General features: G+C 37.7%; 1 protein-coding gene across 3 annotated transcripts in view; it reads right to left on the bottom strand.

Moving 5' to 3' along the window:
* LOC128704686 (oxysterol-binding protein-related protein 9) overlaps nucleotides 1-19,950 on the bottom strand; it is a 132,364-nt gene that overhangs the window by 7,927 nt on the left and 104,487 nt on the right. For 2 of the 3 annotated variants that reach the window (XM_070079590.1, XM_070079592.1), the window contains exons 7-14: nucleotides 15,084-15,229; nucleotides 12,280-12,363; nucleotides 9,125-9,261; nucleotides 5,767-5,879; nucleotides 4,968-5,099; nucleotides 4,290-4,586; nucleotides 3,174-3,270; nucleotides 2,512-2,634 (exon numbers count right to left, since the gene is read on the bottom strand). In XM_070079590.1, the coding sequence (XP_069935691.1) occupies nucleotides 2,512-2,634; nucleotides 3,174-3,270; nucleotides 4,290-4,586; nucleotides 4,968-5,099; nucleotides 5,767-5,879; nucleotides 9,125-9,261; nucleotides 12,280-12,363; nucleotides 15,084-15,229 (1,129 nt within the window). The remainder of the gene's footprint in view (nucleotides 1-2,511; nucleotides 2,635-3,173; nucleotides 3,271-4,289; nucleotides 4,587-4,967; nucleotides 5,100-5,766; nucleotides 5,880-9,124; nucleotides 9,262-12,279; nucleotides 12,364-15,083; nucleotides 15,230-19,950) is intronic. The other variant, XM_070079591.1, reaches the window with a different exon arrangement.

The raw sequence follows: 19,950 nt of genomic DNA, 5'->3' as shown, positions 1-19,950 counted from the left end.
TGTAGTCGTTATAACATGATTGTAAAAAAAAAGACGGATTAGGCAAGGTTTGAACCCAGGGCACTGTATGACCCTTGTTGGTTTAGTGCTTCATTTTTTATTATAATAATAATAATTGAACCCAGAGCAAGAGAGTTTTAAGACTCACTCACTGGGGATTCAAACCCCACCCATTATGTGGTTTGTCAGAATAATCAGTCTATTGAAAATCCCTCTGTTACTGTATGAATACATTAAAAAAAAATTCTAGTAACTAATTATCAGAAATGCTACAAAAAAATTATGTTGTAAATATACGTTTTCTCTTAATTTATTTTATTTACAAGAAACAGTATTCAAGGAAAGTTGCATCACTGACCAGTGCCCAAAAATGGGACACCGCGATCCTAGCTCTGCTCCCACAACTACAAACAGGTCATTAAAGACACAAAAGACTACAAAATCTCTTAAAGAATTATGGTTGTGACATTATTGCAGTGTGATAGATGCCTTCCTTTCTCTGAACAGTACAAAATGTGGTTTAAATCATTCATGAAAACTAAAGAAAAAGATTGTTCGGTATAAATAACGGCAGTGAAATTGTCAAAGTATTTTACACTGGATATATTACCTCATGGGGAAGTGGAATAGAATTCTTCCTCCGTAAGTCATGCGTGTCATAAGAGGTGATTAAAATGGCGGGAGCAAGGGGCTAGTAACCCCTTCTCCTGTATATATTACTAAATTTAAAAGGAGAAACTATCATTTTTTCTTTTGGGCCACCCTGCCCTGTGGGATACAGATGGTTTGTTGAAAGATGATGATATTCCCTCAGCAAGAAAGATCTATGTGAGAATTACATATGCCTAGAAACTGTAATACTTACCATCTCAGAGCTAGGAACTGTAATACTTGCACTGTCCCACAGCTAGATACTGTACTGTATTTACACTATCCCACAGCTAGATGCTGTAATACTTACACCGACCCACAGCTAGATACGGTAATACTTGCACTGTCCCACAGCTAGATACTGTAATACTTGCACTGTCCCACAGCTAGATATTGTAATACAGTAGACTGTTGTTTAACACAGTTTTGTTTGGCACGTTTTGGTTATAGCACTATTGAAGAACTGCGGTATATTTTTGTATAACACTTCGTAAAATTAACTTAACATGGTTCAGTTTGTGGGAGGGGAAAAAATTGGGAGCGCGCATCACCCGCAGGATACACTTTGTTTGGCAGTGGGTTAGACCACTGAGTCAACGGGGGAGATTTACTGCCATCCCCCGTCACCCCCACCAAACTTGTCCCAGCCGATTCAAACGCGTATAGGACGCCTGCTAGGAGCTACCCGTGTTAATTTTTGTTTGTTTGTGGATTGAGTTTAGATCTCTTAATTGCTAGATCTTAAATCTGCCAAACAATCATGACACCCAGTAGGCATACAAGTGTTGCTGAAAGTGGCAAGAAAAGATATAAGCATTTAAGTCTTAGAATTAACGAAGAAAATAGATATACGTACTATATTAGACAATAGATAGCCTGTGGCCGTAATGAAGCGTCACTGTGCACATAAAAAAAATGAGGTAAATATGAGTTTGTGTGATGACTGACTTACTGACTGATTTAAAGACTGACTGACTTGACTGACTGACTTACTGATTGACTTACTGACTTGACTGATTGACTTACTGACTTGACTGAATGACTTGACTGACTTACTGACTGACTTGGCTGATTTACTGACTTAAATTTATACTTTTTTACTGAAGAGGACCCTGAAATGATATCTAGAGCAGCTGATGCCTTACCATCAGTTATATAATGTACTACAGGGTAAAATAGCCCAGAAATCCATTACAGTACACTCCAGTACAACCATTGACTTCAGTACCAGAACCTCTACCATCCACCTCAGCTCAGTAGGACCACAGTATAACTCTCCACAAACACCAACACCCACAGTTTAAGGTAAGAAATACAGTGGACCCCCGACTAACAATATTATTTCAATCCAGAAGTCTGTTCGGGTGCCGTTATAGACCAAATTTGTTCCCATAAGGAATATTGTGAATTAGATTAGTCCATTTCAGACCACCAAAAATCCACCTACAAAAGCACTTAAAAAAATACACTTACATAATTGGTCGAGTTGGGAGCTGATTGTTAGTCGGGGGTCCACTGTACTATTATTTCTGTTGCATTTGTAATCTTAAGCTAAAAGCAACATGATACATCATGATAATGAACTACAATTACATATTCACTTTTATTTTTGTAAGATCTATTGGTCTAAAAACAAAGTTTGGCATTTTGGGGGCTCCCAGGAATGTAACCCTATTTTTCCCATAAATTCTTCAGTTTGTCTAGCACAGTTTTAACTACCACGGCGTTTTCAGGAACACAACTACCGTATTAAATGACAGTCTACTGTACTTACACTGTTCCACAGCCAGATACTGTAATACTGTCCCACAGCTAGAAACTGCAATACACTGTCCCACAGTTACAAACTGTAATACTTACACCGTCTTGCAACTTGGATACCATGACTCCATTCCACTCCCCCTCTACTGTTAGTATTGGCTTCTTTTCCCCCGGGCTGAATACTTCTGCTGATATTCTGTGTTTTTTTCCACCATAGAATGGCTGTAAACAGAATATTTCTTTTTACAAACTGAACAAATTGTATTAGACAAATACATCAGTTTGATCTAGTATATTATGTATGCTGGTAGCCTTCAATGTCCATTAATTGAAAATGTATAAATATCAACTTTGCAATTTTTAATGGTGATGTAAATTTAGACTATCCTTACCACTAATGATTGTAGAAGTGTAAAGAATGAATGAAAGAGAAATATTTACCAGTACAAAAGTCCAAGACAAGATATACTGATGAACAATACTGAGAAGACAGTACATACACACAAATATACTGAGATGTTATGGATAGCTCCACACACACACAATTATACTGAGATATCATACATAACTATACACATGTACAATTATATCGAGATGTCATACTTAACTCTATACGTACAATTATACTGTAATGTCATACTTGACTACACACGTACAATTATACCGAGTTGACACATACGGCTCCATACATACGCATTAAAAATTAAGATTTTTGTTTCCATAAAAATTTTAAAATATACAAGACAATTTACCAATCCTACCTTAGTTAAGAATTCAACACTAGCATTATAACCAGTCTTGTTACATGTAATCTGACAAGTACCGCCAAGTTCAACCCATGGAACTGTCAAGATCGATCTGTGGGTAAGAAGTTTGTTACTAGTAGTGTCGGCACTAGACTCACAAAATCGTAATAACAAGATTGCAAACAAACCACGTAATGGGTAGGGTTTGAAACCATGGCAAGCGAGTCGTAAAACTCCAGGCCAGTGTGTTAAACCACTGGACCAGCTGGCTGCAATATGATTCATCTTACTAGGTATATTTCTATATATTATAGGGAGGTTAGCATAGGCCACCACTGTGACCACAAATATAAGTTTTGACAGGATTCAAACCCCACTCATTCCATGGTTTTTTAGCACTAGTGTAGATTTAATGAATAATATGCTGTTTAGAGTGACAACTAAACTGTCATATCTGGGTGCCTGGCAAAACAGGGTGAATGATGGTGAAAGTGTTTCTTTTTTGTGTCGCCCTACCTCAATGGGAGGGGGCCAGATGAAATTGATTCCTAATAAAAGCCAACAGCTCAATAACCAAGAATTTAGGAATTTTTATTGACTGTCTATATACAAATAACTCACACTTAGGAGAAAAACTTAGAGCGATGTTTTGATCGAATGGTCCAAGTTGGATTGAAGTGAGGTCATACGATTCTCTCTCCTATGTGCGGGTTATTTGTGTATTGTTCCAGTCACGATATTATGACTTTCTCTTCTTTACTGTCTAATAATACTCATCAACAAATGACTGGGAGTAAACTGACACCTTTCAGTTACCTTTCTTCCTTCATCTGAGATAATTTCATATTTTTAATCACCTTGGCGTGAACCTACAAAATCCAGTGGAATGAAGCATATCCATATAAAAGACAAAAAATTATAACTGAAAAGGACCTGACGATATAGCATCATGGATATTTTGAGAGGAATTTTGTGACAAGAGGCTAAACTGGCAGCTAATACTACCTACAGAAATAGTGTTTCACTGATAAGCACTGAAAAATACTGAGGACATGAAACAAATTCAGAGAAATAACATGCTATCAAACCATTCAATTTCTGATGAACAAGGACTAAATATGCAATACCCACCTGCCATAACCACTGGGGAAGTTTAGAATGTACTCCTCATCGTGATCAATGAGTGACACACATCCCTGCCCAATGTTGTTGACACAGACGGAGAGACCCAGGAACTTGGACTTGGTCCAGATGTGACCACAGAAGGAGATCCTCTTATCCTTGTGCTCAGCATAGAAGGCAGATATGGGGGGATGATGGGACACTTGCTCAGCAACAAAACACAGTTGATTACTTTCAGCCCAAGGGATTGGGCCATCTTGTATGTCTACTCCTTTTGTATTCACACCAGGAACCTCCCAATAGCATCTAAATTGGTAAAATACTCTTAATATTTCACTTCGGTAAAACCATTAAATAATATCAAATACAGTGGACCCCCGGCTTATGATATTATTTCATTCCAGAAGTATGTTCAGGTGCCATTACTGAACGAATTTGTTCCCATAAGGAATATTGTGAATTAGATTAGACCATTTCAGACCCCCAAACATACATGTACAAACGCACTTACATAAATACACTTACATAATTGGTCGCATTGGGAGCTGATTGTAAACCGGGGGTCCACTGTACTGTGATTATCTACGCATCTCTGGCGAGACAGTGATAGTGTGAATGGTGTTGAAAAGTGTTTCATGATGATTCACTCAATATACACCAAAAAAGAAAGAGACAACAAGTTCTTGCCTAAAGACTTCACCCAAAATTGGATTGTAGGGTTTTCTGGCAACTTCACTCTTACGTCCAGCATGAAAGGCAGACAGATACCACTTAACAACTTGCACCATGCGATCCTGAGGGGTTGTCATGTCAGCAATGCTGAAATAAATGAAAGATGCTATTATTCCAGTCTTGATATACATGAAGGAAATTTTTAAATGGAGTAAATAAGCACAAAAAACATTCTGAATACCACACCAGTTATGATGTTCTACATTTATTGCTATTTTATAATGTTGAAAAAAGGATCTCGATGGGAAAATGGAGAAGAATCCTTCAAGAATTCTTCCTCCATAAGCCATGCATGTAGTAAAAGGTGACTAAAATGCAAGGCACAAAGGACTAGTAACCCCTTCTCCCAAATAAATTACTTCATGTAAAAAAGAAAAACTTTTTTCTTTTTAGGTCACCCTGCCCCGGTGGGAGATGGCCAGTACGTTTAAAAAAAAAAATCTTAATGGCATTCCAAAGAAAAAACAAACGAGGTTATAAAAAGCTATAACGACAATTATATAAATGATGCTTTAATGCTTTAACCCTTAAATGGTCCAAACGTATATATATGTTTTTTCAACATCTGATAGTATGTAAAAAAATGTAGATCTTCTTTTTTGTTTTACATTTGAAAACGTGTAAAAAAACTTTTATCTACTTTTTTTTTTGTTATATTTGAAAATATGTAAAAAAAAGTAGATCTACTTTTGTAGCAATACGAATTTGAACGTCGATCTGTTTGGACCGTTTAAGGGTTAAGAAATGTCATCACCTGCAGAAGAGATCAGGGTGAGCAAAGAAGTCAGCATACATCTCCAGCAAGGACCGTCTTTCAAGGATGAATGTAGGAAGCACAACTTTGGTCAAGTCCATCCCAATTTTGACCTAAGGAAAAATTTAAACCATGTCAAAACACACTGCTTAAGACTCCATTCAGATTCAGCAATGTCTAGCGTACACCTTTGTAAACTACCGGTAGTACAGCCTCTCCTCACTTAGCGACGTATACTCGTTTACCGACCAATTGGACTTACGATCAGCTCTCCAACCAGTATGCATACCTAAATAATGTATATTAGAGCTGATTTTCTCTTTGATATACCTTTGAAGAATTTCGAGAGTATATCTACTCTCTGAGCCAGGCCATGGGCCAGGCTAGTCTGGTGCTCGCCTGGTCAACCAGGCTGTTGCTGCTGGAGGCCCATTGCCCCACATATCCATCACAGCCTGATTGATCTGGCACCTGGTGAAGATACTTGTCTAATTTCCTCTTGAAGGCTTCGACACTTGTTCCAGCAGTGTTTCTGATATCTTCTGGTAAGATGTTGAAAAATCTGGGACCCCAGATGTTGATACAGTGTTCCCTTATTGTCCCCACCGCACCCCTGCCCCTCACTGGGTTCATTTTACACTTCCTCCCATATCTCTCACTCCAGTATGTTGTTATGGCTGTGTGCAGATTCGGGACCAAGCCCTCGAGTACCTTCCAGGTATATATTATCACGTACCTCTCTCTCCTCCGCTCCAATGAGTACATGTTCAAGACTTGCAGGCGTTCCCAGTAGTTTAGGTGCTTATACACTACTGTATAAACATTCAAAAATATACTAAAAATGTTGTAAATAGTGCAAAGGTGACATTAAAAACAATATCGGAAAATGGTCGACACAAATTCACAACCAGTACAGTATGCGCCTTGCTTAACGACCAATAATTTGCTTACCGAACTACTCCTATTAATGGAACCCCATCATTAAGTGAGAAGGCTGTAATAAATAAATGTCTTTATTGGTGAAGCCAGAATTTCAATTTGGGTGGGAAGGAAGCTTAAAAATCATAAGACACTGAAAAAACAAAGAAATAATTTTTAAAAAATATAATTGTTAGTATGAATGTTAAATTTATTAAACTATTATACTTTTTTGGTCACTAGTCAATATCATTAAGTGAAAAATTAGCCATTAACCCGTAAACGGTCCAAACGTATATATACGTTTTTTCAACATTTGAAAGTATGTAAAAAAGTAGATCTTCTTTTTGTTTTTTTACATTTGAAAATGTGTAAAAAAACTTTGATCTACTTTTTTTTTGTTATACAGTGGACCCCCGGTTAATGATATTTTTTCACTCCAGAAGTATGTTCAGGTGCCAGTACTGACCGAATTTGTTCCCATAAGGAATATTGTGAAGTAGATTAGTCCATTTCAGACCCCCAAACATACACGTACAAACGCACTTACATAAATACACTTACATAATTGGTCGCATTCGGAGGTGATCGTTATGCGAGGTCCACTGTATTTGAAAACATGTAAAAAAAACGTAGATTTACTTTTGTAGCACTACACATGTGAACGTAGATCTGCTTGGACCGTTTACGGGTTAATTAAAATAACGTATTTGTCTCCGAGGGTCTTTACCCCAATTAGCCTCCCCCGTGGCTGTGCACCGCCACTGTGACCGAACACCACTTCCATACCTCTACTAAAAACAGACTCTTCCTTAAATAATAATTTGGGTAACACCTCGGTCCATCCTGAAATGAAGTGACAACTAGTTCGGTTGGAAACTTGAAAATTCAAATTCAATTTTGTTTTCTTTTATGCGGTACACAGCAATGTAGTTTACATGTCACACAACAGGTGGGGTTCGAGCCCATGGAATCAAACCCCATCCATGGGTTCAAACCCCACCACATTCTGTGGTTTGTTTGCAACTGTGTTATTACTGTGAGTCATGTAGTTTATAATAAAACATTGTTAGGCACAAAAGAAAGCCACTAGTATACAATGCACTTCAGGTAAACTAATCCTAATGCTTAAAGATTACTTAAAAAGAAAGTAGATATAGATTATTAAGTAGGATTTCTTCTGTAGTTGTCTACAGTGGTTCAGGATTGACCAAGAACTGAAAGTTCCTTGTCTAAAGTGTGATTACCTGTGGAAAAAGATTCCTAGATAATCTATAACTTCTATATACAGTGTTTTCAATACCATATCATGTGCTGGTGTCATTTTTTCTGTCTCAAACACGCGGGATACCACAAACATCTTGCTACTTCTACTTACACTTAGGTCACACTACACACGCATGTACACGTATATATATTTACACACCCATCTAGGGTATCTATTTTCTTAATAGTTCTTGTTCCTTTTTATTTATCTCCATGCGGTAATGGAAAAGAATTCTTCCTCCGGAAGCCACATGTGTCGTAAGAGGAGACTAAAATGCCAGGAGCAAGGTGCTAGTAACCTGACTCACGAAATCGTAATGACACGATTGCAAACAAACCATACTGCGACGGTCTGGAGTTTTGAGACTCTCTGACCGCGGGTTCAATCCCGCCCATGGTATGGTTTGTTCTAGTAACCTTTTTTGCTGTATAAATAAATGTAAAACGAAGAGAAACCTCCTGGAAGTGTTTTTTCTTTTTTGGGTCATGCAGCATCAGTTAAAGATGGCCCATGTTTATAATAATCTTCCTTCAACGCACCGGCCGTATCCCACCGAGGCGGGGCGGTCTAAAAGGAAAAACTAATGTTTCTCCTTTTACATTTAGTAATATATCCCGGCATTTTAGTTGCCTCTTACAATACTCGTGGCTTACGGAGGAAGAATTCTGTTCCTCTTCCCCATGGAGAGTTAATAATAATAATAATAATAATAATAATAATAATGATAATAATAATACGGAAGCCTGTAATTGTTTTACATGATGGTAGGATTGCTGGTGTCCATTTTTCTGTCTCATAAACATGCAAGGTTTCAGGTACGTCTTGGCTACTTCTACTTACACTTAGGTCACACTACACATACATGTACAAGCATATGTATACACACCCATCTGGGTTTTCTGCTATTTTCTTACTAGTTCTTGTTCTTGTTTATTTCCTCTTATCTCCATGGGGAAGTGGAACAGAATTCTTCCTCTGTAAGCCATGCGTGTTGTAAGAGGTGACTAAAATGCCGGGAACAAGGGGCTAGTAACCCCTTCTCCTGTACAAATTACTAAATTTAAAAATAAAAACTTTCGTTTTTCTTTTTGAACCACCCCGCCTTGGTGGGATACAGCCGGTTTGTTGAAAATAATAATAATGCTTAATTCTGAGTAAATGTTATCATCTAACCTGTGAGAGTAGATGGTGTATGACGGAGCCGTGGCCTTCCATGGACCCCAGTTCAGGGTCGTCGTCTTCCTCGTACATCAGGTCATAATCAATGGAGGGCTCGGACGTGTCGAAAGGTTTATCTGAAGCACCACATACTGTTGAGGTACAAAACATTGAAAAATGGCATACAATAACTTGCACCTATAAATAAGGCTGCCTGAGCAAGCTCTGTTATCTGCTACATTTATAACCCAGGGAGAAAGGGGTTAATAACCTCTACTGTATAAATTACTAAATGTAAAAATGAAGAATATTTTATAGTTAATTCTTTTTTGGGTCACCCTGTCTTGGTGGGAGATAGCTGGTGTGTTGACGAGAAAAAAAATATATATACAGTGGACCCCCGGTTTACGATATTATTTCATTCCAGAAGTATGTTCAGGTGACATTATTGAACGAATTTGTTCCCATAAGGAATATTGTGAATTAGATTAGTCCATTTCAGACCCCCAAACATACACGTACAAACACACTTACATAATTGGTCGCACTGAGAGCTGATCGTAAACCAGGGGTCCACTGTATATACAGGTCTCCCTCAACATTCGCGAGGGTTAGGGGATCAAGAGCCTCGCGAATGTTGAAAAACCGTGAATGTTTGGTGCCCCAATATATTGTAGGGAAATATATTACAATACTGCTTCCTTAACTTGTTGAACCATGAATAATCATAAAATACATGAAAACGTCGTAAATTGTACTAAATATATACATGTTATGCTTTAATAATGTATGTTATTTAATAACATGTATGTTAATAGCATGTATGTTATTAAATGCCACAGACTCCACCACTGCGAGTCCCTACTACCCTCCCTCCGACCCCCACAACTGGCAGCCAGCCCTCCCACCACTCAGTGTGGTGAGAATTTTGTTTGTTCATTATTTGCTATTAAACTACAGAATAAATAATGTAAACCCATTCATGACTGCATATTGGAATGGCTATTAGGAAAGGTATTAGACGGTGACATAATGTGTTTACTCTTGAACACTGCAAAGAATCGAACTTTCTGCTATTCCTAATAATAACAATAATAATAATAATAATAATAATAATAATAATAATAAATACGATATAATTGAAGAAGGAAATTGTACAAAAATACGAGGGAGTGGTTAACACATCGTCAGTGTGACTTTGTTTATGCTGGAGTGAACATTAGTCTCCCTGCTCTTCCAAACATTTCACAATAATTCAGCGGTTGAGGCAGTGGTATTTAATAACATATATGTTATAAATAATAATAGTACATATTATTAATAACATATTATTATTAACACGTATGTTATTAAATACCACTGCCTCAATCACTGCCTCTACCACTCCAGTCACACTAAATCTACAAGCACCAAATGCAATGAATTATTGTGAAATGTTTGGAAGAGCAGGGAGACTAATGTTCACTCCAGCATAAACAAAGTCACACTGACGATGTGTAAACCACTCCCTCGTATTTTTGTACAATTTCCTTCTTCAATTATATCATGTTTATTATTATTATTATTATTATTATTATTATTATTACTATTGTTATTATTAGCTGTAGCAGAAATGTTTAATTCTTTGCGGTGTTCAAGAGTAAACACATGATGTCACCGTCTAATACCTGTCCGAATAGCCATTCCAATACGCAGTCATGAATGGGTTTACATTATTTATACTGCAGTTTAATAGCAAATAATGAGCAAACAAAACACTCACCACACTGAGTGGTGGGAGGGCTGGCTGCCAGTTGCGGGGGTCGGAGGGAGGGTAGTAGGGACTCGCAGGTGGTGGGAAACTTAAATATGATTTGGCGGCTGGGAATTTGGTGGCTGAGAATTTGGCGGTTGGGAATTCGTGAATGTGTGAAGCCCGTGAAAGTTGAAAACGTGAATGTTGAGGGAGACCTGTACGTAATCCAATCTGCTGTTATTTTATTTATTGCTGGAGTTCTCTTCAATTTTGCCCTAGAACTTGCCTTCAAATTCTTTTTGGTAGTGCCTGTATAACTCTAATATTTCCCATATGTTTCTTCACCCATGCATAATTAATCAATCTCAACCTCTCTCTCTCTCGTTAGGTGATAATAAGAGCTCTTTAAAATGGTTTTTCTGGTACGTACTCTGGTAACTCGTAAACATTTCTTGAGACTTCTATTTACTGTATATCAGTTTTTCACTCATCATTTCTTCCAATCTTTCCCTTTTCTTTTTCCAATACTACAAGTGTGCAATATTTATTTTATCAAAGCAATTGCTCTCTCTTTTCAGTCCTAAATATACCGGTATTTTTTTTTAACAGAGAAGTCTCCCACTGAGGCAAGGTGACCCAAGAAGAAACACCTTCATCATCATTCACATATAATCATTGTCTTTGGAGAGGTGCTCACATATGACAGTTTAGATGTCACTCCAAACAGCCAATATCTCAAACCCCCTCCTTTAAAGTGCAGGCATTGTACTTCCCACCTCCAGGACTCAAGTCCAGCTAACCGGTTTCCTTGAATCTCTTCACAAAATATTACCCTGCTCACACTCCAACAGCTCATCAAGTCCCAAAACCCATTCATCTCCACTCCTATCTAACATGCTCACAAATGCCTGCTGTATATCCAAGCAAATAATTATTATTGTCACTAGTCTTAAGTTAGGCCTAAGCCTGTATGAAATGCTCTGCATAGCCATGGGCTTTCTGCATGCACAACCAAATGTCACCCATCACTGTACATTGTATCATGCTGAAATAAATCTTTGACTTTGAATTTGAGATCTAACCTGATGCCGTGTGTGTGTGTGTGTGTGTGTGTGTGTGTGTGTGTGTGTGTGTGTGTGTGTGTGTGTGTGAAGGTAGCGTGGGTGTGGACGGGGACTGTGTGGAACTAACCTGATGCCTTTTGTGTGTGTGAAGGTAGCGCGGGTGTGGACGGGGACTGTGTGGAACTAACCTGATGCCTTTTGTGTGTGTGAAGGTAGCGCGGGTGTGGACGGGGACTGTGTGGAACTAACCTGATGCCTTTTGTGTGTGTGAAGGTAGCGCGGGTGTGGACGGGGACTGTGTGGAACTAACCTGATGCCTTTTGTGTGTGTGAAGGTAGCGCGGGTGTGGACGGGGACTGTGTGGAACTAACCTGATGCCTTCTGTGTGTGTGAAGGTAGCGCGGGTGTGGACGGGGACTGTGTGGAACCACCACTGCATGAACCACCACTTGCTCCTGAACAAAAACAAATTTCATATTATCATCTCTTATATCAATGGTTCCATGAACCTTCATCCCTGCAGTCTGGTCTCAGATCATGCCTTATAAACTGGAAAGGAAATACAGTGGAACCTCGGTACACGAACAGCTCCCTACGCGAACAAAGCTCAGCACTCAACCAAACACACACGACTTGCCAGAACTTCGCTGTAAACTATTTCGTATTTCTTCGCATTTTTTGGTGTTTTTTGTATTATTTGTATAAATAAGTCACCATGGGGCCTACAAAGATTAGTGATAACAGCCAACCAAAAAGAAAATTAGTTTGGAAGAATTTGTTCGATACTCAAATGGATCGGCACTCAAACAGCCTTCTGGAATGAATTAAGTTCGAGTACCGATGTTCCACTGTACAATAATCCGAGATTAAGAATGTCATTAAGCCCAGCTGTACAGTATATAATGAATTAAGAACAAAAAGTGAGTGTAACAAATAACCCGTACATAGAAGAAAGAAAGTAATTATGTTTTGGTACAACATGGACCACTGACTAGTGTGACTAATTAATGGTCCTAGTTGGACCAGAATGTCGTTATAAGTTCCTTTCTCCCATGTACAGGTTATTTGTATGTGTAATGAATGAAAGCAGATGCTTTTAAAATTTACCTGACATATACACCTACCATCCAACTTACGACCTGCTCGACTTACGGCCACTCGACTTACGACCGTGTTTTTTATGCCAAATTTCTGGGAAATAAACAAGTATTTATGTTGTACACAGTGTTTATCCTAAACCTTACAGTATAAAATACAGTACGTACTAACAACATAAAAAGTAAAGTAAAACATGAAATACCAAAATAAAACTATACAATAAAGTCATTACAAAAATGTTTTGTTGATATTCAGTAGTAAAGTTCAACTTACGACCATTTCGACTTACAACTGGTTTCTCGGAACTGAACTCGGTCGTAAGTTGGATGGTAGGTGTACTTTCTTTCTTCTTTCAACGCACCAGCCGTATCCCACCGAGGCGGGGTGGCCCAAAAGGAAAAACAAAAGTTTCTCCTTTTAAATTTAGTAATATATACAGGAGAAGGGGTTACTAGCCCCTTGCTCCTGGCATTTTAGTCGCCTGTTATGACGTGCATAGCTTACGGAGGAAGAATTCTGTTCCACTTCCCCATGGACAACCTGATATATACATACTCATGATAAATAATAAATTTGATTTTATTTGACTAAAAATAAGTAGCTTGTAAGAATAGAATTAGTTTCCAAAAATGTCTTATATAGTAAGTGGCTTTCTTTGGAATATACAACTATAGTTGTAATACATTCTAATACCATCAAAATTGTATCCAAACTGTAGCAACATAATCTACAAAACCATCCATTGTAGCTTCTATGTATGCTTTAAAAGACATAAAGATTCTGATTCTATTTGAAAACAGTTTAAAAACAATATATTCTAATTCTATATGAACACTTTTTAGACTGGATTTTAATTCAATGAAAAATTTAGGTTCTTATATCTGCACAGAGTTTGTCAAAAAATTTAGGTTCTTATATCTGCACAGAGTTTGTCAAAAAATTTAGGTTCTTATATCTGCACAGAGTTTGTCAAAAAATTTAGGTTCTTATATCTGCACAGAGTTTGTCAAAAAATTTAGGTTCTTATATCTGCACAGAGTTTGTCAAAAAATTTAGGTTCTTATATCTGCACAGAGTTTGTCAAAAAATTTAGGTTCTTATATCTGCACAGAGTTTGTCAAAAAATTTAGGTTCTTATATCTGCACAGAGTTTGTCAAAAAATTTTTTAGTATGCTTTCTGACAAACTGATTCTAATTTCTTTATGCAAAACCTCCTTTAATTCTTTGTTTTTTGACTCTGTAGCTACCTGTTTTATATCCACTTAAGCATGGAAATAAACCAATCAACAGTGCTGCTTTCAGTAACAGAAAAATTATGTCAATTAGATAAATGAAACATAAAAATTCAAGCATTATCTGTTGAAAAAACATTTACCTCAAAAGGGCATAATAAATTAGAATGATAAGCAAGAATAGTTTAAATGATATAAAGAGAGAATTTAGAGACAGAAAACAATGGTTTATCTAATATATACTAAGCAGAGAGATAAATAAAACAATCTGTATAATATATAAAAAGCAGAGAAACAAGACTGGTTTATTATTATTATTATAATCAAAAAAGAAGCGCTAAGCCACAAGGACTATACAGCAGAGACTGGTTTATAACATATAAAAAGCAGATATATACAAGAATGGTTTGCATAACACACAGAAAGCAGCGAGAAATAAACAAGAATGGTTTTGGCGACGTATGGAAATCAGATAGCGATAAATAATAAGGAAAGCAGGAAAAAATAACAAGAATGATTCACATAAGCAAAGCAAGCAGTGAGAAACCTGAATAATTTCTCTAATAAAGACTCAGACACATATGCAACATCTGGGTATCTTTATTTGTAGACTACGGTACTCTTCAACTCCAAGGCTGAGGGACTGATTACCTCGTCTTTTGTATATAGTTCTACAATCTTCCCATTATGTCCCTGAATTTGTACTGATAAAGCCACTGGATGGCGAAACATTTACAAATAAAGATACCCCGATGTTGCACATGACTTAATTCTTCACTGCACTGCTACTGTATATCATTCGTGTACAATTTGCGTGATACAAGGAAGGCAGCAAGAGAGTGACCTGGCGATGTGGAAGAGTCCGGGGGGTTGAGGAGAGGCACCTGTGAAGCCGTGACATTGGAGGCACTGCTGACGCTGCTGGCTGATTCGCTGATGCCACTCTGGCCGGGTATGCTCTCCACGGCAACTTCAAATAACCGAGGGCCACTGAAACCAAAATAAGATAGGTGACAAAAACATTTTTTTTTACCGAGGGTTTTTACAAGGTCAGGTCAGGATTAATAACTTTATTTACAAGCTAAAAGCTGTTACATACATCAGGCCATTTGAAAACCATTTTAAAAATGGCATACGCACTAGCTTAACATGGGTTCTAGCCTCACCGGTATAGTGGTTTGTTTGTAATTATGTTATTACGATTTCGTGAGTTGGGATAAAGTTGGAGCCATCTGTGGCTCCAAGCACTAAATCAAAAAAGCACTAAACCCAAAAGGGTTATACAGAACTGCAGGGACAGGATGTGTTTTCAGGGAAAAGATGTAGCCTTTTGTTATTCTACACTTGTTATACTTTTATTCTAACAAATTTATGAACTGGCTTGTCATTAGCTTTTTTTCTTATTAAATCACACCATTAACTTGTCTTTTTTTACTTAATCAAGTAGAGTAAAACGTTAAAAACATGATGTAACAAACTGAAAAACAAGGTATCCAAACAAATTAATTTGCAAAAATCATTTTTTAATAAAACATTATGTGAAACACATCCGCCAAGCCTTTTACATGCACAGCTTCATAACTTTTTGTAAAACGTTTTTGTAATACACTATACTGGTACATACACTGTACAGTATATGTATATTTAATCTTTCTGGGTCTTAACAGCCCTTTATCCAACAGTTCTAATATTTCCGATATTGACCTTTTATGACGACACTTCACCTTAAGATTCGCCTTCGTCCTCCTCTTAGTACATATCAGTAATTACCTAATTACTTGCATAATTTTTTGGAATATTAGGTTATTGATGTTTATTGCTTTGGTAGCACCGACAATATGTTGGCCAAATATATTTGTTAATGGGATGGATTTGTGCAGGACCTGCCAAGTATGGGCCAGTAGGCCTGTTGCAGTGTTCCTTCATTCTTACGTTATGTAAATGGACAGAGATGCAACTAACGAGACATTTTATTACGGCAACATTTCCATTTATTTAATATTTTGTCGGTAATTCAGCCATTATTACCCATTTTTGTAATGTCGGTGCTCTAATTTGTACCAAAACTAACTTATGAATGACTGGTTAAGCTAACCTTGTTAAAACTTACTATAATATTTAAAAAAAAAATTCTTTGTGTACTGATTAGCTTACCAATCCAGGGTATAGGTGGGAATTGAGCCCATGACAAGTGAATCCTAAAACTCCAGGACAATGGGTTCTATAAATAACAAAAAAGGCACAATACCGTGACTGGAATGATACACCGATCCCCGCGCATTCTGTGATTTGTTTGCAATCGTGTTGTAATTTTGTGAGACTGATTAGCCTAATTTACCTATCTCTTCCAAGAATCTGCATAATCATTACCAATGGTATCATACCGAAGCTCTGATGAATAACCCCAAGCCTAACCTTCAACGTGTAGGATGCAGGGTGATTTTGAGAGCCAGATTTTGAAGAAAAAGTGAATTTTATACGCTGCAAAATAGGGTAAGCATCTCCGGTAGAGGCGAACCTTGAGATGACTTCAGGTAACACTTGCCTTACACTCACATAAGAACATAAGAATGAAGGAACACTGCAGCAGGCCTACTGGCCAATGCAAGGCAGGTCAAAGTCTCCTACTGGCTTAAGCCAATGCACCCAACCTAGTCAGGTCAGGTCACATTGACTTAAGGGAGGAACAAGGCAACCGACCTGGTAGCACAAGCTATCAGGTCCAACTCACACCCACCCACATCCACTCATGCATTTATCCAACCTATTTTTAAAACTACACAACGTTCTGGCCTCTATAACTGTACTTGGGAGTTTGTTCCACTCATCCACAACTCTATTACCAGACCAGTACTTTCCTATATCCTTCCTGAATCTGAATTTTTCCAACTTAAAACCATTGCCAACCCAATAAATTCAAGACAAAAGTTTTAGACAATGTTTCAATGCATCCTGGATATCTGAATTTGTTCTGGACCATTATTAAGTAAGTTTATTTATAATAATAATAATCTTTATTTCTATAACATATACAAACTTTAGCTGACATCAATGATATACAATGGACCCCCGCTTAACGATCACCTCCCAATGCGACCAATTATGTAAGTGTATTTATGTAAGTGCGTTTGTATGTGTATGTTTGGGGGTCTGAAATGGACTAATCTACTTCACAATATTCCTTATGGGAACAAATTCGGTCAGTACTGGCACCTGAACATACTTCTGGAATGAAAAAATATCGTTAACCGGGGTCCACTGTACTACAGTATACAGTATAGAAAGTTTGAGGTTATGCAGAGAATTTCGGGCAAATTGGGTTAATTTTGCCCCCAGGAGGTGACCCACACCAGTCAACTAACACCCAGGTACGTATTTTACTGCTTGGTGAACAGAGACACGCCCTAATGTTTCCACCTGAACCAGAGAGCGAACCACTGACCTCAGCCTGTGAGCCGAGTGCGCTATCAACCCAGCTGGGTTATCCTACGTAATTTACACTACGTAAAATAAGTGTACTTATGTGCATCTGTACCTAAATAAACTTACTTATCATGCAACTAAATAATGACTCAGAACAGACCCAGACATGGTTGAAAATTTTGTCTCCAATTTGTTGGTTAGTCATGAATTGCTCCAGCCACAGTATTGTGGCCTTTACTGTACCCAATAACAAGTAAATACATATGCATAGTAAGAACAGTGAATCATGCAAGCTGGCATTACTTTTACACTGGAGCATAAACATCAGTCCAAACAAGCAGGTTCCTAGAGGTTCCCACAAATTAAGAATTTGCAAATATGTATCACTAATTTTTTTTTCTTACATTGTGTCAAGTTTAAATTTCTTTTTTTGTTTAAGGCTGTATCTCTTTAAATACCTCAAATCATTATAATAATACAGGTCGGCCATCACTAATCCAGCATCATTGGGACCTGTGGTGTGCAGGATTAGTGAGTTTGCCGGATTACGGAGTGGTTAGGCTAGAATGCGCTTAATTAATCTATCAATAGAGACTTTCTGCTACGCCTTCCTCATTTTCATCACTGTTTTCTCTGCCACTGGCTTGCTGCTGTGGATTTACAACCATCTGCACAATTTCTGAGTCAGTATAATGATGAAATTTGAGTCAGTATAGCGACGAAATTTGAGATTATGCCAGCCAAAATTAGTGCCAGATTACTGGTGGAACCGGATAATTGATTGCCGGATTAGTGATGGCCGTCCTGTACTGACATTTAGATGAAAGAATGTTCAGAAAAAACTAAATTTGGGTACAGGAAACCCAATGAGCATATTTTGTATGAAATCCTGCATTCTGTTTTTAATTTACAGGCCATGTGCTAAGGCAAGGAAGTGAGCATTGTGAACCAACGTGCAAATAAATAACTGGAGCTATGCACAGGAGTCCTCCAATAAAAATAATACATAATTAAGGCATACAATTTGATGATTGACAGTAAAAGATGGGTACTGTACAAGTTATGTACTGTATAAGTTGCATATTGTAAAAGTTGCATACTGTACAAGTTGCATATTGTAAAAGTTGTGTACTGTACAAGTTGCGTACTGTACAAGTTGCGTACTGTACGAGTTGCGTACTATACAAGTTGCATACTGTACAAATTGCATACTGTGCAAGCTGTGTAATGTACAAGTTGTGTACTGTACTTCGTTATCAAGTTCCTCTTCAGAGGTATTAAAGACTGATAATACTGATAACAATAATGCCTGTATACATCTGCTTGTCGATACAAAAGATTACAACTCTTAATGATACACAAACTTTTTTAATGATACAATTACAAGAATTTCCATACAAAATAATGCTGTACCACTACTGCACAGCAGCACGTGTCCGCATACTGAACTCAAATTTTTAACTTCAAAAGTGGAATTTATCTGCATTTATCAACCTCGTCTAAAATCTTCTTTTCTGGCAAAGGTTAGAGGTTCTCATAAATAACGACCCCCATCCCGTGTGAGCATGTAATCCTATATGTGATTGTAGGGGTTGAGACAGCTCCTGGCCCTGCCTCTTAACTTGCCACTTGCTGAATTCACTTCACCCTCGCCTCGTGGGAAGTATCGTACCTACTCTTCAAAACTGTACAGCAAATATATTACAAAAATATAGCATATTAAAAAAATGTTAAGAGGAACGCGATGAAAAAAGGCAGCTCTTAAGCATGACACCAGCAACACAAATGGAATAGCCACAAATGCTAACACAGCTGGCTAGCTTCCTTCATTGTATCACTGCTGATACAGTACTACATAACAGCTACTGTAGCCATATACAGTAAAAGTTATGCTATGCTACAACACAACAAAGATAATCTCTTTAAAGCTGCATAAAACAATTATAAAAGCTATCAGACACATGAATAAAATTTGTAAGGAAACAAGACAACGTCAAGGTTATAAAAATACGTAATATCTTTCATAGCATAAAATCTAAGAATGGGAACCAAAATACGACACTGCAAACGAAGCAGAAAAATCAAGCTCATAACCATGGTTCAGATTTTGAATAATAAGTGGGCCAAACTTTCGAGGGTGCTTCGTGTTAACACTGGATGAGGTGAGGAGCGAGGCAGCCAGGGTTACTTGACACTGGATGAGGTGAGGAGCGAGGCAGCCAGGGTTACTTGACACTGGATGAGGTGAGGAGTGAGGCAGCCAGGGTGAGTTAACACTGGATGAATCC

The sequence above is a fragment of the Cherax quadricarinatus genome, chromosome 100 (assembly GCF_038502225.1).
Source record: "Cherax quadricarinatus isolate ZL_2023a chromosome 100, ASM3850222v1, whole genome shotgun sequence".
Classification (NCBI taxonomy): domain Eukaryota; kingdom Metazoa; phylum Arthropoda; class Malacostraca; order Decapoda; family Parastacidae; genus Cherax; species Cherax quadricarinatus.
This window is presented reverse-complemented; position numbering and strand designations above follow the sequence as displayed.